The sequence below is a fragment of the Colletotrichum orchidophilum genome (assembly GCF_001831195.1).
Source record: "Colletotrichum orchidophilum strain IMI 309357 chromosome Unknown Scaffold_27.1, whole genome shotgun sequence".
In the NCBI taxonomy this organism is placed as follows: domain Eukaryota; kingdom Fungi; phylum Ascomycota; class Sordariomycetes; order Glomerellales; family Glomerellaceae; genus Colletotrichum; species Colletotrichum orchidophilum.
Genome location: NW_019172983.1, coordinates 263476 through 289211, shown reverse-complemented (window position 1 = coordinate 289211; position 25736 = coordinate 263476). Strand labels below are relative to the sequence as shown.

Here is a 25736-nt window from a genome sequence, read left to right as displayed (position 1 = left end):
GGAAAACTAGGATGGCCTCGACCGTTCGCTAGTGAACGTTGGAAAAGGGGCCGAGTCAGCGGACCGTGACTAGAGATATATCAGCGAGGTTTTGCGCACCCTGCCGCAGCTTCTTTAATAGACGGAACATTCAGCGGATGACAACATTGCTTGCAGTGTCCTGATGATCGCTCTGGATTGTGCCAATATTGAAGAGGATGTCCTCATGCTCTCTCTATAAGGTATCATATTGTACAGATGTATTTACAGTCACGTCCGGTGGTGTGTGTGATTTTCATGTCCTTCTCACAAGCAGCAGTGCTAGAGCCGCCGCAAACGTGGCGCCAGCGGCAGCACCCTCAAGGGCCAGGATAGACGCATCGCGCATGCGAAGATCGATACGACGGTCACTATACAGGTCTGCGATTCTCGCCTTCAAGAATTCCGGGTTGGAGAGGAGCTCACGCCACGGCTTGGCCTCGGGGACTTCCTTGTCCAAGACCTCGAGTGCACTGGCGACCTCGCGCTCCATTTCGTGCTGGACGGCCGGCTCCTCGACCTTGGCGGCCAGAAGCTCCTCCGCCTCCTCGGTTGTTGCTGTGGGTTCCGCCGCAGCCAACGGCGTCTCCTCTACCACTGCGGCAGGTGTCGCTACCGCCGCAGTCGTCGAAACAGCCACGGAATCAGCAGCGGCGTCCTCCAGGGCCTCGTCCCTCTGCGCCAACGCCGCCTTCAAACCCGCCAGCTCGGCCGTCACGCCTTCTAGCACGGCCTTCTCCTCCTCGACGACGCCCCGCACGAGCCGCCTCCGCTTCCACGGCTCCGCGACGAACTGCAGCACGATAAAGAGGAGGACGTTGACGCCCATCAGGCCCCAGGTGCCCCAGGTCGAGGCGCGACGGATGCGGTCTGACCAGATCTGCTCCTCGTGGTAGCGCTTCAGGATGCCGGCGTTGAGCTGCTGGCCGAGGGCTTGCTCTGCGTGCTCGGCGTCCGTGAGGGCCTCGGCGGCGGCGGAGACTTCTTGTTCGAGGGAGTGGTCTTGGCGGTAGAGCTGGGTGAAGCGTTCCAGGTCGGTGGGGGACCACATTTCCTTGCGGGCGAGGAGGGTGGTGACTTCGCGCTGGGTGGTGGCGCGTTTGGCGTTTGTGGTTTTGTAGGTTAGGCGGGCGGTGCGGACGAGGTCTTGGGCTTGGGCGAGGCGGGTTTCGAGGAGGGTGTTTTGGGATTTGATGGTTTCGATCGGGGCGTAGCCTGTCAGGGTGTTTAGGGTTGTTGAGGCGGTTAGGAGGCGGGTTTGGAGGGTGTCCATCAGGTGGGAGAGCTTCTCGGAGAGGGCGGGCGGGAGTGCGGTGTATGTTTTTGTTGCTGTGTCGGGGAGGGGATCTTCGGGGGTGGTGGAAGATCTGGATTCGGAGGAGGAGGAGGAGGACGACGACGAGGAGGTCGAGTCGGGAGCCGTGGTGGAGCTTGAGGAGGCCGCATCCGAGCTCCGGGTGGCCGAGTCGCCGCTGCTCGTCGTCGATGTCGGGGAAGCTGGTTTGGACTCTTCTTCCGAGGCGGAGGAGCTCGGCGTCGGCGGCGGCGGCGGCGGGGTGAAGATCGGAGGCAGACCCGAGTAGAGCCTTCGGGAAGGTGATGGGAGGCTATGGCGCAGAGGCAGAGCTGCGAGGGGCTGCCATCTTGAGAGGTTTGCCGTTCGCAGCCGGGCGTGGGCTAGGCGCGACGCCGGCCTGGCGATTGGGTGCATCCTTCGTTTTGTCCCCGTTTGGATTTGTCGGAATACGACAATGGTATTCGGACAAACCGAGCTTTCCTTTCCTTGGGTTCCCTAGTTGCAGAGAAAGGGGGAGGAAGGCCCAATTGGCAACGTAGTGGGATGGGCCGAGGTGGTTAAACGCACGGGGAAGCCGGGTCGGCGGACGGAGGGCTTTTTGGAAAGGATCAAAAGTTTGGACGAGGAGAGGTAGACCAGACCTGGTAGCTAAGGTATGGTTTCTAGGGCGGGCGAGTGGGTTTTCGGGGCCAGATTCGGCATCGTGTTGAGGTACCTTACCCGGGCGTGTCTGCTGGTTTTCTGCCGGCAAGGTGAATTGGGGTTGTGGTGCTGCTTCACCGCCTGCCGTGGCTGGGACTGAGATCGGGCCGGTGCCGGGGGCATAGCGATGGGCCCGAGAGTGGGGCGGGAGAAGGGCGAGGAAGACTGGCGGCCGGGATGCCAGCCACAGCTGAGTCGTTGTCCTAGCGAGAGGTGGTGATATGGCAACGGTGCCATAGTATCTTGAGTTCTTTTTTTTTTTTTTGCCTTTTCCTTTTGGCCAATCTAGATTCAAACTGTTCCCTCTCGCAGACTACAAAAATAAACATGAGCGTAGTTGAATGTCCGTTGTAACTCACACTCCTCAAACAGTTTCGGCAAAGACATCGTGATGCTCTGGCAACCGAGAAAAATTACAGAAGATGCATAATTTAGAATGAAGCAGAGACTTGGCTTGACTTGACCGGAAAAAAAAGTTTGACCTTCTGGGTGGTCTTTCTATAATCTCGTTGACTGGACTTCATGGCCATTCTTGGAGGTACCTTGCCAGCTTGACAATATTGCACCACAGGCACGTGTTGTCAAACGCAGCTTACAATGGTCCTCGACTCGGAGACCAGCCCCTCGTTCCGCAGCCATGGGGACGCCCTGTAGTAGGGTTAACCTGCCGTGCCTGCTAAAAATTGGAAGACATCTGCGTCCTCAGGGTCCATTGTCCGCGCGCTGACTCGCTGCAGGGGACCGTCAAAGCGGCGGTCGGATAGGAGGGGCGGATGTCGTCACTGGAGCGGGACTAGTAGTGGGATTTTCCCTCTCTGGCTTGGACCAAGTTTGCTTGAGAGCAGTTACTTTTGCTGGTTTGCGCGCTGGATTCGTCCTTTTTAATTCAAGGACGTGCCACAACAGTGGTCTCTATAAGGAGAAGAAGTACATACAATTCATGTAAGGCGCGGAGTATCTCGATCTGAAGCCTCCGGCTGGGGATGCGCCTTACTGTTCCCCGTAGAGCATTGATGGATTTTTTAACCTGCATGAACTCGCGCATACAAGAATCTGTACTAAACCTGGTGACAATCTTCCGCGCTTTTTGAACTTACCCCTCCCCCTCCATCTGTAATTCCACATCCATAAAACTCCGAGAAAGAACGAAAGGTGTCCATCCACTTCCCGCCCGCGACCCTACCGAGAAACATTCACTTGTCCTCTCTCTCTCTCTCGTCCTCTTTTTGAGTCACTTTCTGTCCAACATACACGCCTCCAGCACCGACACAATGGGCTCCCAAGTCAGCGAAACCCCGGCGCTCGCCACGAACCCCAAATTCATATTCTTCACCGACTTTGATGGCACAATCACCCTCGAGGACTCCAACGACTTCCTGACGGACAATGTCGGCTACGGCTACGAGAACCGCCGCGCCGGCAACCTGCTCGTCCTCGAGGGCAAGAAGCACTTCCGCGACAGCTTCCAGGAGATGATGGACTCGGTCAAACTCCCCTTTGACCAGTGCATCGAGTACCTGAAGAGCAACGTCAAGCTCGACCCGGTGTTCAAGGAGTTCTATACCTGGTGCCGCGCCAATAACGTCCCCGTCGTCATTATCAGCGGCGGCATGCGGCCCATCATCCGCGCCCTGTTGGTGCAGTGGCTCGGCGAGGACGAGGTTGACGGGCATATCCAGATTGTGAGCAACCAGGTTGCGCCGCGCGAGGGGAAAGCGAGCATCAACGAGGAGGGCGGGTGGCGGATCGTCTACCACGACGACAGTATCCACGGCCACGACAAGTCGATTGAGCTGCGCAAGTACTCGTCGCTGCCCGAGAGGCCCGTCATGTTCTACGCGGGCGACGGCGTCTCTGATTTGTCTGCTGCGCGCGAGACGGATTTGTTGTTTGCCAAGCGCGACAAAGGTGAGATCTTTTTTTTTCCCCTTTCTTCTCTCTGTCTCAATTTGTTTTACCCCGCCCCCACCATTGCTCATGTCTTGTGCGGTATCGGCTCTCGATGGGCTGAAATTGACGTTGGAAACACCGCTGACTTGATTGCTAGATCTTGTCGCGTACTGCGAAAAGGAGGGCATTTCCTTTGTCACCTTCAACGATTTCTCCGATATCCTGTCTACGGTCAAGCAGATTGTCGAGGGCAAGCTCAGCGTCAAGGACGCCGCGCGGGGACGCATCCACTAGACGACGAATGAAACGCGGAATGAAGGACACACAGAAACTCCAATACAGATACCTGGATAGGAGGAGAAAAGAGGCGGTATAGATACCAATAAAGCGAGGACGTGAGAATCGGAATTTTCGTTTTTGATATTAGATATAGACTTAGACTGGGTCTACGAGTATATACAACGAGCAATGCCACACTGTTGCCTTTTGATTATTTTTCTGCTAACGGACTACTCCTGTGATGATTACGCTGTGCGAATGTGCTATACAAGATCCCCAATCAAGTTATCTTCATCATCATACTCATTGAGGGAAAAATTAACGCCAAATTCCGAATTCGTGGAAATCTGAGAGTCATTATTGCCAAACTAGCCATATAGTGGGATAGTACATGGCTCGACATTCTCAAGATGGTGATTTGCTTTTACCCCATATGCTGCGACCTTGACACCGCACCAGCTTACACGCTTCTCTTTCTGTCGTGGGGCACACCATACCAAGAAGCCATCATCAAGGCAAACAGCACAATGGCAATCGGGTGCAGCACCCAAGGACCAGCAGCCTGCGCAACAATACCCGTCGTAAAGGGAGCAACAGCACCACCAGAGCTCCCAAACGCGCTAATGACGCCCATCCCATTTACCCTCTCCTGTCTCGTCATCCCCCTCATGAAGACCGCCGCCGCGCAAGGGTAAATCGGCCCCAGCAACAGGCCGACAATGGCAACAGACACGGCGGGGCCGACGACGTTGGGCACCCACCACACGAGCAGCTGAAATACGGCCGCGCCGGCGGTGGCGAAGAAGACAAAGAGCTTCTCGCCGACGCGGTGGGCCGGGTGCGAGAGGCATAGGCGGCCGATGGTGATGCCCGCCCAGAACCCGGCCGTGACGTAGCCCACGGCTTCCGGGTCCCCGTTGCGCGTGGCGATGAGGAAGGAGATGACCCAGCCCGAGATGGAGACCTCTGCGCCCTGGTAGGCGAAGATGAAGAGCGCGCCGAGGAGGACGATGCGGATCTTGAGGGCGGAGAACATGCTGAGGAGCTGGGAACTCGACTTGGCTGCCGCGGCCTCTGCGGCGGGTGTAGGCTGGGGCCCGCCGGCGGGGAGGTCGCGCTCGTAGTGCCAAAAGGTGTAGGTCGAGAAGACGCCGTTGAAGATGGCGAGACCGAGGGGGATAAAGTAGTACGTGCTCCAGCGGGCCCGGGCCGCCGTCACGAGCGCGGTGGCGATGAGAGGGCCGACGGTGCCGCCTGCGCCGTAGGCGCCGTGCATGAAGCCCAGGGCGGTGGTGGCGTTGCGGAGGGAGCCGCAAAAGACGTTGTTGACGGCGAGGGTGATGGACATGCCGAAGCCGAGGAGGAAGAAGGAGACGACGACGACGGGGAAAGGGGCCTGGGCGAGGATGGGCGCGTAGGCGATAGTGATGATGGACTGGGCGAGGCCGAGGAGGCGGGCGCGGCCGAGCTTGATGCGGAGGGACTCGAGGAAGACGGCGCCAAAGATGAAGCCCAAGGCGTTGCCTATGAAGATGAGGGATACGATTGCGTAGCCAATATCGTAGTGTCTGGCGTGTGGTGTTAGTCGGAGGATCATCTTTGAAGCTCGACAAGCGTCTGGGTGGGCGGGCGGTGTCCGTCCCTCGCACGCGTGGCGACCGGCGCGGCGGGGCGGGGGGGGGGGCGGGGGCTGGGTGGGGGGGGGGGTGGGGGGGGGGGGGGGGGTGTGGTGGGAGGGGTAGTTTGGTGGGAGGGGGGGAGGGGGGGGGGGGGGGGGGGGGAGGCTTACTTCTCCATGTAGGGGATCAGAGCACCCGGCGCGCTGTCATTGAGTCCGTTGCCAAAGTTCATGAGACACGACGCCGCCATGCGATAGCGGTTCATGTGCGGATCCGAGATGCTCTGCAGGACATCAAAGGCCGTCGGGGTCGAGGGCCGGCTCATTTCGACATCGCTTCCGGACCCCGGGGTGCGGGTCGGCGACTGCGCCCGGGAAGGGCCGGCGCTGCTCCGCGGTGTACCGGACCTGCTCACTGCGCCGCCGCCGGCTTTGTTGTGGTTATTGGCGGTGGTGGTGTCGATGCGGGAGAGCTCGATGGAGGTCCCGTCGCGGTGGTGCGGCGCGCCCGGGTAGGTTCGCGGGACGGCCTTGGCGGGGGCGGCGGGGAGGAGGGGAGGGTGGTTGTCCAGGTCGCGGGATTCGACCTCGACGAGGGTCTTGAACATTGTTGCCTCCATTATGGATTAGGGGCTTGGCAGGATCGAGTTCAGGGTTCTCATGTGAAGACACTGGCCAAGATCTTGGTTGAGGAAGATGAAAGAGAGCAAAGGGAAACGAGGCGAAAGAAGTGTAAAGGTTCAAGTACACCTTAATACCTAGTCAGTAGTACTGAAAAGATGCGTGAGCCACCAAGGTTCCTCGGTGGGTAGAAAAGGCTGTTACAAATGCGGTGAGTAGTCTGGCAAAAGGCCAAAGGACTACCGAGGAGGCAGCAAAAGATACAGTAATAAAATCTCACGATAATCGCAGACCCCGTGGATCCCTGACGACTGTTCAACTTTCCAAAAGCGTAATGGCGTGTGAGTGAGTTGCGCAAGCCTCCCGACCCCCTCGCCTTGCGGGTCGGAACTAATATCTAGAGCCTATGAGCATGAGGCATATGCAGGGTTCAGATAGTCCTGCATGTTCCCCACCTAGCTATGACAGAGGAGCAAAACCTTTTAGGCTCGTGAGAAGATGATGGGATCCGGTCTCGTGGGTTTGCGGCCTTGTGCTAAGCCGGCGAGCTGGAGTTGGTCTAGCCTCCATGGGTGGTGCTGAGGTAGTGAACGGCATGGCGATGTGATACGTGCTCCGGTAGAAAGCAGACATGGTGGGGACCGGCCGATTGCGGTTTGAGCTGGGATCGAGACGGTGTGAAAGCGAGCAAACGGCTGCAGCGAAAGGTAGGGTATGCAAGACACGCCCTTGGCGATGGACAATTCTCTCTATCTACTTGGAAGCATTGCATGCGGACGATGGCACGATGGGCAGGCTAGACAGCTGTTGTGTCACGAGCAATGATTGATCAGCGTCAGTCCGCCCGGAGCGAGGTGAGGACCGGTACTTCGAGAAAAGTTGGGGAGGGAAAATGATTTCCAGATTCCAACTCTTTTGATGGCGGACCCGAGGAGAGGAGACGCTAGCGTGGCCAAGCGGTCGGTTTTCCTGCGAAGGCAGCTCCGGGGGCGCGGAGAAGCTCCGCCGGCAGAAGCTCGGGTCGTCTGCGGGGTGCCCCGGTTGGAAATGCCGGTGTTTTGCCCTGCAAATTGAGGCCTCTGCAACGCCCAGAGTGATTGATACCTTACGAGAGGAAAACATGGGGGGCTTTCAGAGGGTCTGTTACCAGGTTGGCCAATGGAATGATTCGATTGATTTTCGAGCAGCCACAGGGACCTAATCTTCCTCAATTGCAGCTTGCTACCTTAGGTAGTTGATTAGGTCTTGCGAGGAGGGGCCAGAGCCACCAAGGTGCTCGGTGTACGTGCCCCACTCTTTTACCTTAGACAGCACCCACCGCCTCCATCCTCCAAAAAAATCCATAGACGGGGAAGTTACCCCACCATTGTCACTCAGCACCCAAAAAAAAAAAGTTTTGGCCATCGCCTCCTTGCCCAGTCTCGACATCTTGCCAGCCAACCATGGGTAAACCAAAGCGCTCCGCCCTCCAGGCGGCCGAAGACACGCTGACTCCTCCCGCCGCCCTGGAGAAGAACCAGGCCATCGTGCGCGTCGTCAAGGCCGAGGGCAACAACCTGTACTCCTGCGAGCTGCCCAACAAGAAGGACTTTATCCTCGAACTCGCGCAGCGCTTCCGCAACACAATCTGGATCAAGCGCGGCGGCTTCGTCTTGGCTGAGAGATATGAAGAGAATGACGGCAGGGTCATGGGCGAGATCATCAACGTCGTTCGCGACGAAAAGGCCTGGCGCAAGCAAGCCTACTGGTGAGCTTTCCTCCGCACGCATCTGCACCCCACGCGCCTTATTCTCGCCTTGCTGACCAGGTATCGCAGGCCCAAGGAGTTTGCCAAGACCAACACGTACGAAGACAGCGACGAAGACGAGTCCAACGTCGGCAAGATGCCGCCATCCGATTCCGAGGACGACTACTGATGCGAAGGCGACTTTTATGACTGAACAAATTCCCTACTCCCACCGCCACATCACCGCTTCTTGGACTCTGGCTTTACTGCCGGCGCGCCCTCGTCTGCCGTGCCGAACCACGTAGCAGCCACCGTCACTGCCATCACGCCGACGACGAACTCCGAACTCAGGTCCGTGCTAGGATATACGTTCCATGCCCATTCCTGCGCGGCCCAGAGGATGTACACCACGTAGAAGGGGAGACCGCTGCGCCAGAGGAGGTACGGTGTTGACCAGGCTAGATAGGCGTAGAACTGGTAATGGAGAGACCTGGCAAAGAGAAGGCCCATGACGTTGGCCGAGAGGATCGTTGTCAGAACGTAGCGCGGCGTGACCCGGCTGGCCACCTGGGCCTCCTCTAGCGCCGAGAAGGGGGATTTGCCTTGGAGCATCGCTGGGAGCAAGGAAGACAGGGGTCTCTGCGTGGGATTGAGCCACCGCGTGAAGACAAAGACGAGTAGGGCGGCCGCGTGCAGCCCCAGTAGCGCAATCGAAAAGGGCTTGCTGAGGAAGGTTTCCTCGCCCACGAAACGCCAGTTGACCGTCCACTTGAAGAAGAACTGCCGCGACAGCTCGAACGCGCGGCCGAGGTATCCGTTGGCGTTGTTCGAGACGAAGGGGATCCCGATGACAATCTGTACCTGTGCCATCAGCCATGCCGCACGCAGGCTTCCTCCAAATCCGCGTCCGAGGAAGAGAACGACGCCTACGGCAGGCAGGACGAGCAGCAGTGACATCTTGATTCCCAACCCCCAGCTGTAAAGTACCGCGCCCGGTGTCCATAGTCGCTTCTGGAAGAAGAATATGGCGAGCCAGAGGAAGAGGGTCGCGAAGCAGTCGTTAAAGCAGCGCAGAATAAAGACGCTGTGGAGACGCTTGGAGAGGATCAGGAGCGGGAAGATGTAGGGCGGGACCTGTTGTGGAGGATCGTCAGCTTTCTCATGTCTACCTCGCTGCGAGCAGGGGCAGGAGACGTACCTTTGCTTGCCAGTAGCATGCCATCACAACGGCGAGAGTCGCCAGATATAGGATAGCAAACAGTTGCTGGGCCAGAAAGATATTCTTGCCCTCGTCAGTTAGGTAGTATAGTCCTGTGTATGTGAACACGTGGGCGGCAGGGTAGACGAGAGGCCCAGTGCCGCCTTTGATTTTGGTGTAGTCGCGCTCGCCTGAGACGTATTGGGAGACCTGTTCCATGTAGGCTACCCAGTCGATTTCCGTATCTACAATGCCACGTCAGTACTCGGCCATTTGCTTTCTAGGTACGGTCGCTACTCACAGGGGATTTTCCAGATGATGAGCCCACAGAGGACGGCATCTAGCGCAAGGAGGAGGGGTGGTACGGCCTTGGAGAGTGCATGCCGGCCATTGGCAACGTCTAGCACAAATCGAGGCACTTGCACGTAGATGGGGGGCGCTGCATCGGCCATGGTGAGGCTTCGCAGGCTGTAGTGCGTAGACTGAGAAAGCTTGATGATGCGCAGGGGGAGCTTCTGAAAGCTGTCTCGAAGTGTAGGTGGAGGTGCAGCTGTGGCTGCAGGGTCCAAATTACACGGTGTGTTCTTTGTCGTCTCAGGGTGGACCACACTGTAGCTGTAGTACAAGAGGCGTGTCAGACTGCTTTGGTTCATTGATTCCAACTCGTTGGTAATGTTGCACTTCACAATCCTTTCTTCGCTTTATACAGCTTGATTATTACTCTTCAAAACTCAATTTCAACCTCAGCAAACAAGAAAAAGCCTACAACTTGCTCGGCCGGTCCCAGGAGAAAAGGTTGGGCTCAGCAGCCAAATTCTCCCCCTTGTCCGCCCGAATCTGATTCACCAACTCAACAACACCCTCAGCTGTGCCATAAGATCCTTGGTATCCCCATCCAGCGTGGCCGTAGTGGTGCACAATCGGCGTTCCATCTTCCAAAGTTGTCTTGTCAATCTCGAGCCTGAGCCCGCCCTCGCGATATGGCCTCAAGCCAACACCGTGGCGGATGATGCTAAGCGCCTCGATCCCTTTACCGTTCGTCAAGCTCGGGCACAGCTCGACGCATCGCTTCATGATGCGAATGGCAATGTTCGGATCTGGGTTGGCGTCCCAGTTCCCCTTGTCGTACGTCCCGCCCAGGATCGTGCCGCCGCCGGCAGCCCGTGTCATCATGTAACACACCTCCGTCGGCCCGTCGTCCGTGCCGGAGATGGTCGCCATCGGCTCGACCTCGTTTCGCACAACCACGACCTGTCCGCGGGCGGGCACGACACTCTTATCCTCCACGCCGCCCAGCTTGCACGCCAGCAGCCCGGAGCTGTTGACGATGACGTCGGCGGGCTTGCCGGAGTGGTGCAGGGACGTCAGCTCCTTGACGTGCGCGACGTCGCCGCGCTTGAAGACGATGCCGTTCTTGCGGCACTGGCCTACGAGGTAGGGCAGGTAGAGCGCCGTGTTGATACAGACCGAGGTAAATTCGGATCCGGAGTAGGCGTTGGGGGGCAGCTCGTCTTTTGAGAGTTCCCGGTAGTCCGGGAGGACGTTGCGGTACCACGGGTCGACGGCGTAGAGTGCGTCGTAGGGGTTGCCGCCAGCCTCAATGTCCTTCTTGCGTCTAAAGACGCGGCTCTCTGGGGGAAAAGAGGATCAGCGTTTGGTGTTCACGCACGAAGCTGTCTTCTAGATATTACACACTTTGAAAGTGAATGCCGGCCTCGGGGACATCGGCGGCCAGACGGTTCAGCTCAGGCCACGTCCTGCGCTCCCACCTGCTGTCGAACTCTGGGGCCATGCTGGGAATCTAGCTTAGTCCATGTTTCTGAGGTCGAGGTGCATGATCTTACGGCAGCATGTTGGCGCCAGCCCATGGCGAGGTGTATTCAATGTCATAGTCGCCGGGCATGTGCTTGGATATCACGGTTATGGAGTTGTTTTTGCTCTTGGATAGCAGTAGGGCGGCGGTCAGGCCCGAGACGCCAGCGCTGAGTTTTGTGAGTGAGTGGACAATGAGAGGCTGCGGTCTGCTTACCCGAGCACTACAATATTGTTCGTCATGGTGAATCCTCTTGTTGCAATTGATGCTGTCAACTCTGACTGCTGTGGTTGTCCCCCGGGCAAAGTCGGTGAGGTGGAGGGGTATATATAACTATGTACCCAGAGTAGGTTGCAAGCTTCTCTAAACTCTTATCCTGAAGGTAATTGGACGGTTCAGACCTTCTCGACCTTGAGAATCCTAGACAAAACCAACTGAGAAAGTTGTGAGCTTAACAGGATGTCAATCAACGCCTTTTTGCCAATTACGGTCTTCGCGTACACAATATCGCGCCATGTTTATCTCCCAGTTGACACCATGTTGTCAATTCAGGGCGCTTCCCTCCCCGCGGGCAAGTGTCCCCGCCACGCCGAGCCGAAAACCGGCGCGGGGCCTAACGGCCATAAATCATCCTGTATTTTTGAGTCACTTCCCTGCGATAAAGCGGAAACGGACCGCGACCAGCCAATGAATACCATTGCGCATCTGCCGAGGCTGGTCACAAATATAAATCTTCTTTTGTGTGCAGACAGTTCGTCGCGCTTTTAATGGAGTGACGCGACAGGCGCTCAAATTTCGACCGCGGCTTTGCTTGATGTTAATATCACAAGGATCTAAAATGTACTTCAGTGGCGTGGCAAAGGAGACACGACCAATTGCTTCCGCGTGAGGTATCATGTGGATGGTACTTTGACATCACGGGCGTCCCGTATACTGCTAGTATCAGGCACTGGTGTTCGCTTTGCGTTTTGCGTCGCATGTGTAATACTGAGCAATGATCATGATCACAACGTCGTCAAGTGTTCCACACCTTGTTGTATACGGCAGGAAGATGCAACAACGTCATTCTCGGTCCATACCTCCTGCAAGTACACTGATCGGATTTTTTATTTTTATTTGGTATCTTGAATTATGGACACGATCTACACGGGGTAGCTGTCCCTCTTTCCGCCCCATCCTCTTCACGCAAGCATATGATTCCTTACCCCTCCTTGGCCTCCTCAGCCTTCTTCTTGGCCTCCTCAGCCTTCTTCTTGGCCTCCTCAGCCTTCGTCACCTCCTCCAACGCCTCAGGGGCAACAGTCTCCACGAGGTTCCGGAGGCCCTTGAGGTTGGCGCCGACAACTTCCTGAGCCCTCTTACCATTGTTGAAGATGATGAAAGTAGGCATGGAACGGATGTTGAGCTCTTGGCTCACGTCGGGGAGCTCATCGACATCAATCTTGATAAAGTGAATGCCCTTGTTTGCAGAATCCTCGGAGTGCCTGCGGATAGGGTCATCAGCGAGTGATCCTTCTAGCATCGTTGACCATTGCAAATGCTGAGACTTACTTGAGCAGTGCGGGTGCCATGGTCTTGCAGGGACCGCACCAGGTGGCGAAGGCATCAACGAGGACGAAGGGTTTCTCCTTGATGATGGTATTAAACTCTTCAGCGCTAGAACACAACAAAAGTCAGCATCTCGCGCATGATCGTGGCAGACCCGAGGTTCTTTGGAGCGTTGAGGGTTAGGAAGGTAGGGTAGATCGAAGGCAGGCCTAGCGAGGTGAAGGACATGTGGAACTCACCTGCGGACGTTGTGGACAACCATGTTGGGCGATGTAGAGTGGAAGCTCCGTAATGCTGAAGGAAGTGAAGATATCGCAATGCGTTGAAAAGGGCGGAAGAGTCCGGTAGGCATGTGGGAAGGAAGGAAGGGTACCCGGGCGGTGATACGGGAGGAATTCAGACTAAATACCTCGGGGTGGGAGGAGCGGAGGAGGCTTAAGAGAGCAGGTGTGGTTGGGCAAGCAATGGGCGTCTGAAAGTGTAATGCAGCGAAAGTTGAGCGAGAAACGGGAAGGAACAGCTTGGATTTGGTGCTTCCCAATTGTGGAATGCGCAGTGACATGGACGCTGCTGGTAAATTTCCTTCTTGATTTGTCAGGGGTTCAGTGGATCGATGACGCGAGATGCACTCGTTCGCAGGCCCCACGATACATGTCTAGCAACCAAAGTCGTCATATAAACACAAGTATCTCGGACGTGCTCCTGGGGGTACCCTTCCGGGTCGCAATCCGTTTTTTGACCCCCTGCCACAACGGCTCGGCCGTCGCTTGTCAGTCAGCTCGGCTGTCGCTGATGATTTCATAATGCACCTTGCCTTTAAACACCGACAGGCGGCAAGTTGCTTATGATATATTTTTGCCGTTGCCCTGCTGATTCAGCCCTAGCTCGGGTTTCCACATTGGAATGACGGCGTTTAAGTTACTTGACGACTCCTCTGGGTCATTCGTCGCAAATACTGCTAGACAATTCCATTGGCAGCGATGTTGTCTCTTGAGGCTGAATAATCCTTGTTGCTGCCGAGTCCCGTTGCAGATCCAACCGTGCAACGCCCGACTCCTGCATGACAAGCCGCATCATGATGTTCAGCGACAACAAATATACAACAGAAATGATAGAGCTGCATCTACGACCACCGTGAAACGTCAAGCTGAGCCCACAAAAAAAAAGCCCATTTCAATCATCGCCATGAATCAAACAGGCCGACAATGTCAGAATATCCCATGTCCCGGGCTAGCAAACGTGGCGAACCCTCGAGAGTTTCACGGTTGAGGCCTCCAGCTACACTGGAGAGGAGATCAACCAACTCCAACTCACAGTCTGTCATTTCTGACCTGGCTGCCTCCAATCGGCAATCTTGATCGGGGTCCGCTCTTCTTTCCAGGAGCAGTCTCACCGTGGCCGAATCTCCAGAGGCCGTGGCGATCATCAAAAGGGTTACGCCTGCGCCATTTTTCTTATTGATATCAGCCAGCGCCACTTGCGAAATCACCGTCCGTACCAATGCGGCCTTCCCCCAGAAGCACATTAATGGCAGGAAATGGCTGGCCGAAAGATTCGGATCGTCCTGGAGTCTCTCTGTGGTACTCAGGAGCCAGAGGCTGAACTTTTCATCTTTGGCGATGACCAAAGCTACTGCTTCGACATACCTGCGATGAGGTACACGGGCTCCCTTGGCTGAAAGTAGTAGTAGGAGTTCGGCATTCTCTTCGACAGTGAAACCGAAAAGCGACCAAACCTTAAATCCATCATGCAGTTTTCGTCCAGAGCCCACCGTCTTTTCTACGACTTGAAGGTAGTAAGCCTTCAGATCGGGTCCCATATGTGTGTCATAGAAGGCCAACAGAGCCTTTTCGAGGGTTTCTCGGGTGTAAGTAATAACACCCAGCAACAGTTTCACCGCTTCTAGATATGCCATAAAGCAGGCGGTGGACAGGACTTCTCCGCTGTCCTGTGCTCCTTCGTCAAGTAGCTCCTGAAAATCATCAATAAGCTCGGGACGACGCCAAAGGGCAGGCAACAACCCCACCGATGGATCCACCTCCTTGGCGGCGTTGCTGGGAAGATACTTTAGAGCCACAGCTCGACACCGCGAATATCCATTTTCTGTCGCTTGGGCCAAGGCTTCCCTTAGGTTCACCTGGCTGTCTCTATCTTTGACGTTGTTGATTATCAATAACTCCAGCGCTTCAGTGTATCCATGGCGAGCAGCATACGCGAAATCCTCCCTTTGAATGACCAACCCTCGTGCGAGGAGGCGCTCGAGAGCAGGCGTGCATTGGATGGCGGATTGGGTGAGGGACCAAGTCTTCGTCGGGGGACCTTGCACTGCAGGGTTGATTTCCATCCCAGTTGCAAGCAATATGTTGACTAGGTCCATTCTTTTAGACTCAGACGCGTGTGCCAAAGACTTGTGAAGCTGAAGGACTGCATGATCGTATCGATGAAGGATCCAGTGGATCTGATTTATGAAATAGTAGAAGCACGATTTGTAGAGCAGATCGTCATCGTTTACGTCGCGCTGCTCAACACTGGACGTACCTGCCTCTAGCAGCCCTCGTGTGGCGACAAAGTCGTGCCTCGCCGTCGAGTAGTGCGCATGAAAACGACCGGCATATCCATGGGGGCGAGAATCCTGATGCGGTCTCTTGCCGTCATCGAAGAAACTTTTCTGGACATACCAATACCACCAGCCGCCAAGAAATGGCTTTGCTGAATCGCAGATTGTCACGACGATTCGATCAATGCCGGATTTGGACTCGGGTAACGAGTTGCCTCTGAGATGTTGCGTCCAGTGACGTGAAGCGTACACATAAAAGTTTCTTGCCCAGTGAGGCAACTCAGCCAAAAAAGCTTTGTTCGAGGCGAACTGCTCTTGTTCATTTGTCGGCAGACTGGGTCTTGTCGGAAGTCCGTCAAGCGCGAGAACTCTGACGCAGCATCCCCCCAAGTCAGAATGTGCCAACGTCAGTGCAATCCTCGGCCTGCCCTCCTTCGTCATGTCATTTGCTCTTGAGCTAAGAAGGAAATCGCGTGCAGTTTGATGCACGAGAAATACGGTAGAGTCAATGATTCGGATGAAGAACCCTCCCAATCTTTTGATCGTATATTCTGCGTCAGGCTCGAGCTCTCGCTCTAGGGCTTCTACTGAAGTGGTATTCTCCCCGAGACTGAGAGCAATGTTGACTTCATCGACTTTGAGGGGCTTTTTCGCAGCTACTATGATACCAAGTAGCTTGTGTGACGCTTCGCGGTCGACGAAGGCTGTCCAGGCGCTTTCGTAAAGCTGGTCAAGATCACCTGGTAAGGATTCCAAGGACTTTTCGATGGAGCTGAGTTTCCGCGACTGGAGTCGCTCAATTGCGTCAAACACCAAGGAAACCCAGAGGAATGTACGATCAGCTCCTTCGCTCAGCACTTTCATGACCATTGTGCTGGCCTCGTCGGAGAGCGCTGACGACATTTTGAGCTCCCGCACCCGATACTCAACCACTCTTTCCACGTCTTTGGAGAGCGATGGCGATTCGTTTTCTCCACGCAATCGGATCGAGAGCAAAGTTTTGAAGCACCTTTCGATGCTGGGCCACGGACGACTTGTAACCAGAAATTTCAGATTGCCGGCAGGTTTCTCGGAGTTGCTGGTTGAAAATGACGCGATAAGCTGGCTAATGAAGCGATTCCTTGACTCGTCAGAACACTCGTCCAGGGCATCAACGACACAGATGACGGTGCGGTTGCGTAGTCGGTTAGCAGAGTCACACAAAACCGCCCAGAGTGCCTCAACGTCGTTGGTGAAAGCCAAAATATCTTTGCTGGAGTAATCTTCCATTGCTGCGCTTACCAGTTCCGGGGCGGCGACAAAGAGTTGATGGAGCAGGATGCAGAGAGCCTGGTGGGAGCTTCGGCGATTGTCAACGCCGGCCTTGAAGAAGAACGAGCAAACGATGGACTGGTTTTCCCCATGGCTTAAAGCGTCCACGAGGAAGCTGGAAAGAACCGATTTGCCGCAACCAGGATTTGCCGTTACCCAGAGAAGAGAGGAAGACGTGCTCTGTTCCCAGTCGACAAACTTTGGGTGACGAAGAAACCATTGGCAGGTTCCTGGGACAGGCTTCTCGATGCCAATCCTCTGGCTCTCATAGTCACCGCTGGTTGAACAGAGACTACGTAAACAGTCTGTCCTTGAGTCAGTTTCACGTTCCTGTAGCCAGATTCTAGCAACTGAAACTCACCCTTCTCGGAGTCTGACAGATCTACTAGATGTAGTGATCGAGGCTTTCCCGCGCGAGGTTTTTCATATCCATCTGACTCAATCTCCACCATCTTCTTTGCACATGCTGTGACGTACTTCTCTGTTGATGCTTCTCGCAGGTGGCGCTCCGTGTTTGAGCGGACCATCCCCATCAACTTGTGATTTCCCAGATCCACGCCGCCAAGCTCGGGGACGCTATAGCGAAATAGGAGGCTATCTTTCAGCATTTCCTTATGCGACCCTCTGAATCGATTCCATGTTTCTTCAGTTTCAGTGACCAGCTTGGACAGTGTTCTCGCCAGGTGTATGAGGTTCCCCCTGAGTGGAACCGAAGGCTTGGTGCCGGTTCCGATACTGATCAAGAAAGCCTCCCTGTCCGGCCATAGGTCTCGAGCTTCTTGGCGAACTTGAAAGATGGGGTTATTACTCTTTAGCGCTCCGTCCAAATACCCTGCATTACCGCGACGATACTCTTTGAAGTACGTTGTAGCAGCTGATGTGGCGCGGAGTGCCTCCCATAACTGGAATTGCTTGGAATGTTTGTCCATTTCTTGCCTCGTTTCATACGAGCGTAGCAAAAGTAGCTCATTGTCATCTGTCTGAACCGTGGTGACGAATCTTCTACGCGTCAGCTCAGGCATGCGGCGTGACTCTTGAATCTTCTTACACTTTGCCGACCGCATCCTCTGTAAAATTGCTCAACGGGGTTTTCTCGCTGCCCGTTCGTGCTTTGATGATTTCTTTGACAACACTTTCCAACTTGGACGAGTCGTAGCGTTCGCTGGCGGAGAAAAAGTCGACACTGCGGCTGAAACAGTTGTACTTCCATCGCTTCGGCTTGAAAATGGTTTTCGCTAGACGAATATACGCCTCTTCACATTCTTCGACTGTCATTCGAAGACATCCTAACATGATGGCAATCATGCTTCGGGAGAGTATCAGTCAGAATAAACCATTACAGACTACCCAGATAGGTGCAGAATTGATTCTTACCCTCCCGTACTTGTACCTCCGATCAGATCGAAGATTTGCCATGGTTGAAGGTGATTGCCGGGTTCGCGATCCTGGTTCACATGGCGCATCAAATCTTTCAGGATCAAGATGGAGGAGAGTCCGCGGATACCCCCGCCATCTATCATGACATGAGTGTAAGTCGACAATCATGAAAATGAGTGGCACGAACTGGGAAACTTACCCAATGAGAGAAGTCGGACAGGTCTTTGGTCGTCCATCTTTGACTGATTTCACTGCAGTCTGAGCATCAAGAGTAGGACAGAGGTGAGCAAATTCCAAAGTGGCTGGGACTGCGCTACTCATACATAATATCGAACTCTGTCGGGGGCCAAAGACGGGCCACTCGGGTGACTGCATGAAGGCGCAGTCTGCCGGGCAACATATACCATGCAAGACTGGACCTCGCAGTTGACCAGCATGTGCAATCGCCTATGAGAGACGGATCATGCCACCAGCTGCACCAGGCGCGGGCTGTTGGGCGAATCGAAAGGCGGACATTGGAGGCCTGCATGATGTTGCCCTGGCGTTGCGGTGGAGACTCCTTTTGGGTTGAGCGTATGTTATTGGGTTGCAGGGGTTGATCGAGAGGCAACGGAGGTGGCTAAGCGCCGAGACATCCTGGCGCTTAACAATGGTTCTAAAGCTGCATTGTCTTGCCAAGAAGACGCAGTACTTTATCCTCGGAATCAGTGGGAAATCGTCCAAGAATACGAAGAAAAGTGAGCCTTTCTCTCAATTCTTGGCTTAAGTTTGTAGCAATCTGAGAAAAGCCGTGGCTGACGGGATCTCAACTGCGGCCCAGTGCCGGGGCTCCGCCAACATTCGGACCCACTATGGCCCGAGCCGGGTGTGCACGGGTGTGCCGTCCTGATCGGCCTCCCTCCCAACGCCCGGAGAGCCGCGATTCACAGTCCAGTCCAGCAAGTTGTTGTCACCGGGCCAAAGTAATTTTGATTTCCTTAGGATCAGTTTTGTCTAGCGTCTGGAGTGCAAGCTAGGTTCTGGTAATCATAGTGTCCAGAGAACGGAAACAGGAACGAGTGTGCTGCTTTCTCTAGCCAAAAATGATTGTCATTCCCATACTCTCTGCAACCTCCCTCCACGCTTCAGCGCCAGTGTTGCAGCCGTCTTTTAGTTTTCCCGACATCGCAGCAGCCCACTGGTGAAGGACAACCGCACGAGCTCTCTCAATGTTGATCATACCCTGTCTTCGTTCGATTTCAATGAAGGCGTACCTTGCGAGGCCTCGGTCCTGATCCGTCACAGCTTCGCATGCTGCTACGAATAGAGGCCATAGAAGCGCATTGACCGGTCCGCCAGATGCGATGACTGCAACGCAGTTCTCCAGAGTAAGATGGCAATGTTCCTGGACCGCAGGATGATCGACAGGGTGGTCGTGAATGGATCGATTCAGGTATACCAAAGCACCATGACGGTATGCCAAAGAGTTGTGAACCATGGCGCGGAATGCGCCCTGAGTATCGGAATAACAGAAGGTTTCAAAATTCTCGTCTAACTGGACTGGAGGCGCCCAATCTTGGAGTGCCTTCTGTACTGCTTTGACCGTTGATTCATATTCCATCAAGAGAACGGCGGCTTTGGCTGGTTGATTGTTGGAAACAGCGCCGTTCAAATCCCCCTTCAATGACTTAAGAGTGCTGAGACGGTATAGAATTGGCCACAGATTGCCAGTCATACCCAGAAGTGGATCAACAGAGCCGTCTTGGGCTGACTTGGACGGAGGTGATGCCATTGAGTATACCTGCCCAGTGGCGGGCACAGTAGAGACTGGATTATGTCCCAGTGAGAGTGCTGTAATTATATCGTAAAACTGGAAAGCCTGCTCACAGTATCAGTCCTGGGCCGTCTGAGACCTCAGTGGTCCACACATACCTTTTCAAGGAACAAGACACTGTGGCCCTTCTTAGACAGGGGAATCGAACTCAGCACAAGAAAAGCCCTTCGCAGATGCTCATGAACCGTATTTGTAGCCCCCGTCAAGGTGAGCTTTTACTAGTCAGCAACGACCTTTGTACGAAGAGCTGTAAGGGGAAAAGCTTACGGATTCGTAGTAAACCAGCAACATGGTCGCCGCCAATGCCTCCTCCTGCCGACAATTCTGCTGCACAAGTTGAGAAACACCTTCGGCAGCGAGAAGTCTATAGTTTGAAGAATTCTTGGAGTCTTGCACGCCCATGTACTCAAGATGACCCTTGGCGAAGGCGCACAAAGCGTGCAGGACGGGTGAGTTGTCGGAGCAGAGGGGCAAAATGAGGCCCTGGAAAAGGTTGTTCGGCTCTTCCGTGAAGACGATCAAATGAGAGAGAACACTTGAGAAATGATGAACGAGCTTCTTTTCCTGGGCACATTCTGTAATGTGAGAGAATGATGGGCGCGGTATTTCGAGGCTGGACAGTAAAGACGCGATGTCGATGGTGCTGGATTGGGATGACTCTGTGTCAAGCGGGACAAAGCTGAACTGTGAGCTACTTATTGATTTACTCTCTCGATCAAACTGTGCAAGCTGATCTACTGATTTGTCGCAAAAGTCAAATTGGCTGAAGGTGGCCCAGGCTGGTGTCTCAGGGGGTGAGTGACTGGACGTAGAGTAAGCCTCTTTTGGAGGCTCAGAGAAGCTCCCATTTGAGATAGCTTCAAAAGACTCTTTGGGTCTGAAGTTCTGCATCGGATAAACACTACGAGGAGTCTTTGAGGTTATTCCGTTGGCATGTTTGCTACGACGTGGTTCGACAGGGTTATAGATGCACTCCAACCCTCTCTCAGTGCAGCGAGTGCATCGAGGCTTCCGCTCGCAGCACTTTTTCTTCGCTTCTTTGCTGGGAAGGTGTAAGTAAATATCAATCAGCTGAGGCACGAGGTCACAAACCAGCTAGAGCAACCTACATATCAACATAGTCAGCTGTATGTTCCATCCCGTTCTCGGCACCCAACCGACCACTTACCTGTTCTCGCTCTCTTTTTTTTTATCTTCGGGGGCATGGATTTTGTGAAGAGTAGCATGTTGGAAGAATTGAATTTGAGTCTTTTATTGGAAAAAAGAGGAAAACTCTCAATGAAATGATGAGTCTGTTTCATGCGCTCCAGCACGCCGGTGGAAATGGAAAGGTGGCGCACCAGGAGCTGGCATCAAGCACAATTTAAAGCGTATGCCTTTTTGAAAGATATTGGAAAAACATGGTGTGTAAGCGATGGCAATAGACTTCTTCGAAAAGTTTTCCCTACGAACACCAAAGAATCGGCCCAATTCTGACTGTTCGATCTCTGACCCGTCAATCCCAGCAGGTAAGGTGTACGTGTATGACTACGTTATGGAGTAAAAGCAGGTGTTACTCGATGTTTCAGGGTCTCATGAACAAGGATGTGTGCTATTAGCCGCTTCTATAGTTTCGGCAAATACCCAATCGGGATCCCCGTGAAGCTGGAAGGTCAAGATCATTGCCCTCATTGGTATCGAAGGAGGCTAGATGACGGCGACTCATTCCTTGCTGGGAAGGTGATCCCGCAGGCCGAAAAGGATTTTAGTGATGGGTTGCCTGAACACCTCCTTCTAGAATATATCCATGCTGACACAAAAGATGAAAGAGTCGCCTGACCAACCTCTGTTGGCCGCCACTAAATCTGCAAGATTCTGGGTATCATAGCCTCGCTATTCCATCTCTGTCTTCGTGGTTGTATAGAAACTAGTCTAGCGCAAACCTGCCAGCCACGCGCGAACTATCTCTCGTGTGATCCAGCACGCATGAGCGTGGATTGGGAGGAACATGGTTTACATTTCGAGGATGCCGACAAAGCCTCAGGCAAATATGCGGCTGATTATTGGTGTAGGGCAGGTATAGAGAGATTCTCATTTGAAGGCCGCAGATGGGTACGGTTATATCCCACCGGCTTCGACGGCGGTGATACTACCTTGCATTGATGATAATCCCCGGGGAACCAACCAAGCCATTCAGCGGGCAAAAGCTGGGGAAAGAGGCGCATTTTAGAGGCGCAAGTTCTAGATGAAATTAACGTCTACCCCAGCTTTCACCCCACAAACCGGTATTAGATCAAGCCCTGCGCATGGCTCATTGGTGCGCGTCGAATCCTCATGCCAGCCACAAATACAGAACGAGACTCGGAAACGAGCTATTGGAGCGCAAGAGAGGGTTCCGGAACTGGTGTCTGCGTAACAGACTCAGCTTCTGCAGTAAGAAGATGAGCCTGCCAGCGGGCGTTCTGCTTTTTCTACTGCGCCCGTCGCGCATCAAAAAATGTATAAGACACATGTGGAGGACTTGATGACATGATGTGAAAGTTTTGGCCCTGTGAAGTTGCATATGCGCCTGCAACCCAAGGCGCCACGATGGCCGCCGTTTACTTCGAGACAAGCTGGGCCATTTTGAGCACTATTGGCCTGGCCAACACGCTGTTTGGATTCATCGTTGCTGGTATCACGGCCTTCTCGCCTGTATCACTTATACCTATTGTTGTTTCCATCGCAGGCTCTATCGCCAATGGGTTGTGTTACTACAGTTTCTATGCAGACTACCCCATTTTGAACACAGCGGTTGCATCTGGTGTTGCGGATGTCATGTGGATGGTACGCAAGGCTTGCTATTTCTTTTCAGAACAGGATGGATAAAATGCGATCTAATGAAACTTCAGATTCAAGAATCAGGCATTTCCTTCTACAGTTATGCTATTCTCACTCGCGTCCTGTGCAGCCGCGATCGTATTATTTTCAAGTCTCTATTCTGGGTAGCTTTAGGGGCCATCTTCATTCTCAGAATGATGATACTGGTTTCCCGGGTGAAGATACTCGTGAATGGAGAATCTGATCTTATGCCGACTATCAACGATCTTCACGTGGGCTATTTCTCATGCCTAGCTGTGCTTGAGTGTCTCAGCGCTTTCTTCCTCTTGCGCAAGTTTGCGGCGGCGAAATCGATATCGCAAGGGGCATCGACCGCATCAGCGCTCTTCCAGCACTTGATGCGAAGTACGGAGATCCGCCTCGCCATCCTGGCATTGATCGGGGTTACGAGGGCGGTCACCTACTTTTTTCAGCCCGCAGTTCAGCAAGCCCGGACAGTCGCAGGCCAGATTGATAGGTTTGTATACACTCTTGAGTGTATGTTTCCGGTGATGATTTTGTAGGTTTGACTCTCTTCATCAACCACGATACATTTGGATACTCATCTCTGTCTCAGTATCGACATTCTTGCCTCGCGTTTGGTGTATGAGCAGAGCACCCACGAGAATTCGTCTTTTCGGCTTGCGAACAGAAATAATTCAATTCAAGAACGATTGCCGTCGGCTGGAGGTAATGGAACACAGATCGCCTCTGTATGGAGCGGGGGAAAGAGGGCAAAGCTACAGGTCCGGAGGGAGTCCGGGACAAGTCGATCATCGCTTTTCCCACCAGAGAACGTTAGTGACGGCTCAGATAGCAGTAATCGCGACTTTGGTGTGATTGATTTTACCATGACATCGGGGATCACTAAACCGATTGAGATCAAGGTTGAAAACAATACTCAGACGCGTCCGCAAGACGCCCAGGAGACAGGTTCTACTTAAATTTATTCTCAAGCACTATCCATTTACATCATCATTATGACATGCTTGCTGTGCTTTGCTTGCATTTAAATTGAGCCACTTGCGCAGTACCTTCTTTTCGCCGCTGTTGATGAGGGTCTCAAGCATAGGCCTACGCAGCAAAGAGCCAGGTTGATGGTTGGGGTGTGAAAGTCACATCCTACACCAACAAGCTCAGTTATAGGCCGAAATTATAAGCAGTTGCGGTGACCATGGGCAAACCCACGTTGACTTTTGGATTTTCTTCATTGTGATTGAGCATCCAAATGACAGTATAAGATGCCTCCTCTAGAGGCCTTTCGATACCCTGGAAACGTAGTGCAAGAGCGGCACTGATCATTTGCCAACTGATACGAAGTGAACAATCATCTTTCGAGATACATGGGCTCTCATTCAAACTTCCTGATAGCTGTTGTGCACACACAAGCGTCGTATCGCATCTTGGAGTTCCCGCCGCGAGCACTGTGAAAGGGGATAATTAGATTTTGTCTATCACACAACCAGAGTTCAACCATAATGGGCCTCGTACCCGTTTCCGAACTCTAGGTAAATATAAAGATCGTCTTGCAGGAACGATTCCTCGTGCAGAAATCTCCCTTAAATATACATCGCTCTTGGTCAAAAATCCATCATGAAGTCGATTCACAGCTGGCGTCTTTGCAATCTTAACACCGCGCACACCAAGAAATCGATTGTCCAAAACTGCTACACTGAGGATCCTGCTCCTCCCCTTATTGACGACCGAGTCTATCTCTTTACCGGCCGCGACAATGATGGTTCGAAAAACTACGATATGAGAGAGTGGCTTATCTTTTCTTCGGCGAATACGGTCAATTGGCAACACCATGGCAGTCTCAAGAGTATCGGCATATTGGCATGGGCTAGCGCTAAAGCCTGGGCTGGTCAGGTCATCAGCCGAAATGGAAAGTACTACTTCTACGTTCCGGTCACCAGTCACGAGGAAGTCATATGAATGTCCATTGGCGTGGGTGTCAGCGACAGTGTCACGGGGCCATTTGTCGACGCCATAGTCGCCCTCTCTTCGGCAATGGCCAGATTAGTTTCATCGTGATTATTGATGATGATGGGCAAGTCCACATGCTTTGGTGAGACCCAGACCTGTGGAAGTCAAAGTCAACGAAGACATGATATCCTACAGCGGCAAAATCAGCAGGGTTGAGCTCATGGTCGACGGTTTCGGCGCTCACAACGATGACACAGGGCGCCCTACGGTTTTTTGAGGAAGGTTGCTGGGCCTGCAAGCGAGAAAATCTCTAATAAATGATCTACAGAGCTGTGTGCTGCCCGGAGGACATTCGTTACTTCACAGGCCCTACTCTTTTGAGGCCATAGACTCATCAAGGCATTGTCCTGCACGCTGAAGACGGCAGCTTTATGACCCACCCTGATATCGTTGATACCGACAACAACTCATAGTTTCTATATCACCAAGGCGCCTTACGTGGAGTTGGTGGGCTCGCTTGATCAGTTGCGGCCGAGAGTTTTAGCTAGCTTCCCTGCGGGTCCATCCAGAGATAAAGATGACTACCGAGGGCCCAGCACAACGAATGGGTGTGAAGACTTTCGAAAATAAGAAAAGAAATTGATTGCTTGATCCCAAGGCATTGAGTCTGAGGTCTGGATCGATGGCGGCATGACTGTCGCTTTCATCAACGATAGTGATTACATGAAGGTCGAGGGCGTTGAGTTTGGCGACGGCGCGGCAACCTTAACTGCGAAGTTTAACTCGTAATTACTGGTGGTAAGATTGAGATAAGTCTTGATAGCGTGGATGGAAACCTTAACAGTACCTGCGCTGTGAAGGGCACTGGTAGATGGCCAACGTGGGCGACCGAGACACGCCCACCCATGACCTTTACTTCTACTTTACCGGCGAGGGAATCGACTACCTGTTGAGTTTTGACTGGTGGCAGTTCGGAAATAGAACCAACCAACGTTGTCTTACTTCAAGATACCTAGCATATTCGTACAATGGATGGGAAAGTACAGGCACCTTGTCTGTATTTTTTAGGTCATAAGTAGCCCAGTATCAAGGAGTCTTGCAGATTTTGGAATTCCTTCAATCTAGGACACGTTTATAACATCAAAATGAGCGAGCCTACCAGAACGCTATTTCTTCCGAAAATGGTGGCTTCGTTAGCGACTGA

The 25736-nt window shown here is 53.6% G+C and overlaps 11 protein-coding genes across 11 annotated transcripts; 4 read left to right on the top strand and 7 right to left on the bottom strand.

The window, feature by feature from the left end:
• Nucleotides 1-274: 274 nt before the first annotated feature.
• CORC01_04254 (She9/Mdm33 family protein) lies at nt 275-1729 on the bottom strand (the record flags this gene model as incomplete). The annotated part of the gene is made up of 1 exon (XM_022615902.1): nt 275-1729. The coding sequence occupies one exon, from the start codon at nt 1727-1729 to the stop codon at nt 275-277; it is 1455 nt and encodes a 484-aa protein (XP_022477647.1).
• Nucleotides 1730-3288: 1559 nt separating this feature from the next.
• CORC01_04253 (2,3-diketo-5-methylthio-1-phosphopentane phosphatase) lies at nt 3289-4201 on the top strand (the record flags this gene model as incomplete). Its single annotated transcript, XM_022615901.1, has 2 exons — nt 3289-3925; nt 4065-4201. 2 exons carry the CDS (start codon nt 3289-3291, stop codon nt 4199-4201), a joined length of 774 nt encoding a protein of 257 aa, XP_022477646.1.
• Nucleotides 4202-4646: 445 nt separating this feature from the next.
• Nucleotides 4647-6424, bottom strand: CORC01_04252 (major facilitator superfamily transporter; the record flags this gene model as incomplete). Its single annotated transcript, XM_022615900.1, has 2 exons — nt 4647-5754; nt 5976-6424. 2 exons carry the CDS (start codon nt 6422-6424, stop codon nt 4647-4649), a joined length of 1557 nt encoding a protein of 518 aa, XP_022477645.1.
• Nucleotides 6425-7867: 1443 nt separating this feature from the next.
• On the top strand, nt 7868-8341 carry CORC01_04251 (translation initiation factor 1A/IF-1; the record flags this gene model as incomplete). The annotated part of the gene is made up of 2 exons (XM_022615899.1): nt 7868-8172; nt 8242-8341. The coding sequence occupies 2 exons, from the start codon at nt 7868-7870 to the stop codon at nt 8339-8341; spliced, it is 405 nt and encodes a 134-aa protein (XP_022477644.1).
• A 50-nt stretch (nt 8342-8391) lies between these two features.
• Nucleotides 8392-11141, bottom strand: CORC01_04250 (uncharacterized protein; the record flags this gene model as incomplete). The annotated part of the gene is made up of 5 exons (XM_022615898.1): nt 8392-9285; nt 9350-9594; nt 9651-9964; nt 10116-10980; nt 11045-11141. 5 exons carry the CDS (start codon nt 11139-11141, stop codon nt 8392-8394), a joined length of 2415 nt encoding a protein of 804 aa, XP_022477643.1.
• Nucleotides 11142-11189: 48 nt separating this feature from the next.
• CORC01_04249 (FAD dependent oxidoreductase) lies at nt 11190-11404 on the bottom strand (the record flags this gene model as incomplete). Its single annotated transcript, XM_022615897.1, has 2 exons — nt 11190-11331; nt 11379-11404. 2 exons carry the CDS (start codon nt 11402-11404, stop codon nt 11190-11192), a joined length of 168 nt encoding a protein of 55 aa, XP_022477642.1.
• A 959-nt stretch (nt 11405-12363) lies between these two features.
• Nucleotides 12364-13062, bottom strand: CORC01_04248 (thioredoxin; the record flags this gene model as incomplete). The annotated part of the gene is made up of 3 exons (XM_022615896.1): nt 12364-12646; nt 12714-12818; nt 12950-13062. The coding sequence occupies 3 exons, from the start codon at nt 13060-13062 to the stop codon at nt 12364-12366; spliced, it is 501 nt and encodes a 166-aa protein (XP_022477641.1).
• An 825-nt stretch (nt 13063-13887) lies between these two features.
• Nucleotides 13888-18191, bottom strand: CORC01_04247 (ankyrin repeat protein; the record flags this gene model as incomplete). Its single annotated transcript, XM_022615895.1, has 5 exons — nt 13888-16883; nt 16940-17577; nt 17627-17884; nt 17953-18091; nt 18155-18191. 5 exons carry the CDS (start codon nt 18189-18191, stop codon nt 13888-13890), a joined length of 4068 nt encoding a protein of 1355 aa, XP_022477640.1.
• An 836-nt stretch (nt 18192-19027) lies between these two features.
• On the bottom strand, nt 19028-20863 carry CORC01_04246 (uncharacterized protein; the record flags this gene model as incomplete). Its single annotated transcript, XM_022615894.1, has 3 exons — nt 19028-19813; nt 19867-19980; nt 20036-20863. Coding segments are annotated over 3 exons (1728 nt in total), but the record flags the coding sequence as incomplete, so codon positions are not given.
• Nucleotides 20864-22336: 1473 nt separating this feature from the next.
• CORC01_04245 (uncharacterized protein) lies at nt 22337-23550 on the top strand (the record flags this gene model as incomplete). Its single annotated transcript, XM_022615893.1, has 3 exons — nt 22337-22573; nt 22639-23126; nt 23184-23550. The coding sequence occupies 3 exons, from the start codon at nt 22337-22339 to the stop codon at nt 23548-23550; spliced, it is 1092 nt and encodes a 363-aa protein (XP_022477638.1).
• A 649-nt stretch (nt 23551-24199) lies between these two features.
• Nucleotides 24200-24541, top strand: CORC01_04244 (uncharacterized protein; the record flags this gene model as incomplete). The annotated part of the gene is made up of 1 exon (XM_022615892.1): nt 24200-24541. The coding sequence occupies one exon, from the start codon at nt 24200-24202 to the stop codon at nt 24539-24541; it is 342 nt and encodes a 113-aa protein (XP_022477637.1).
• Between the last annotated feature and the right edge of the window lie 1195 nt (nt 24542-25736).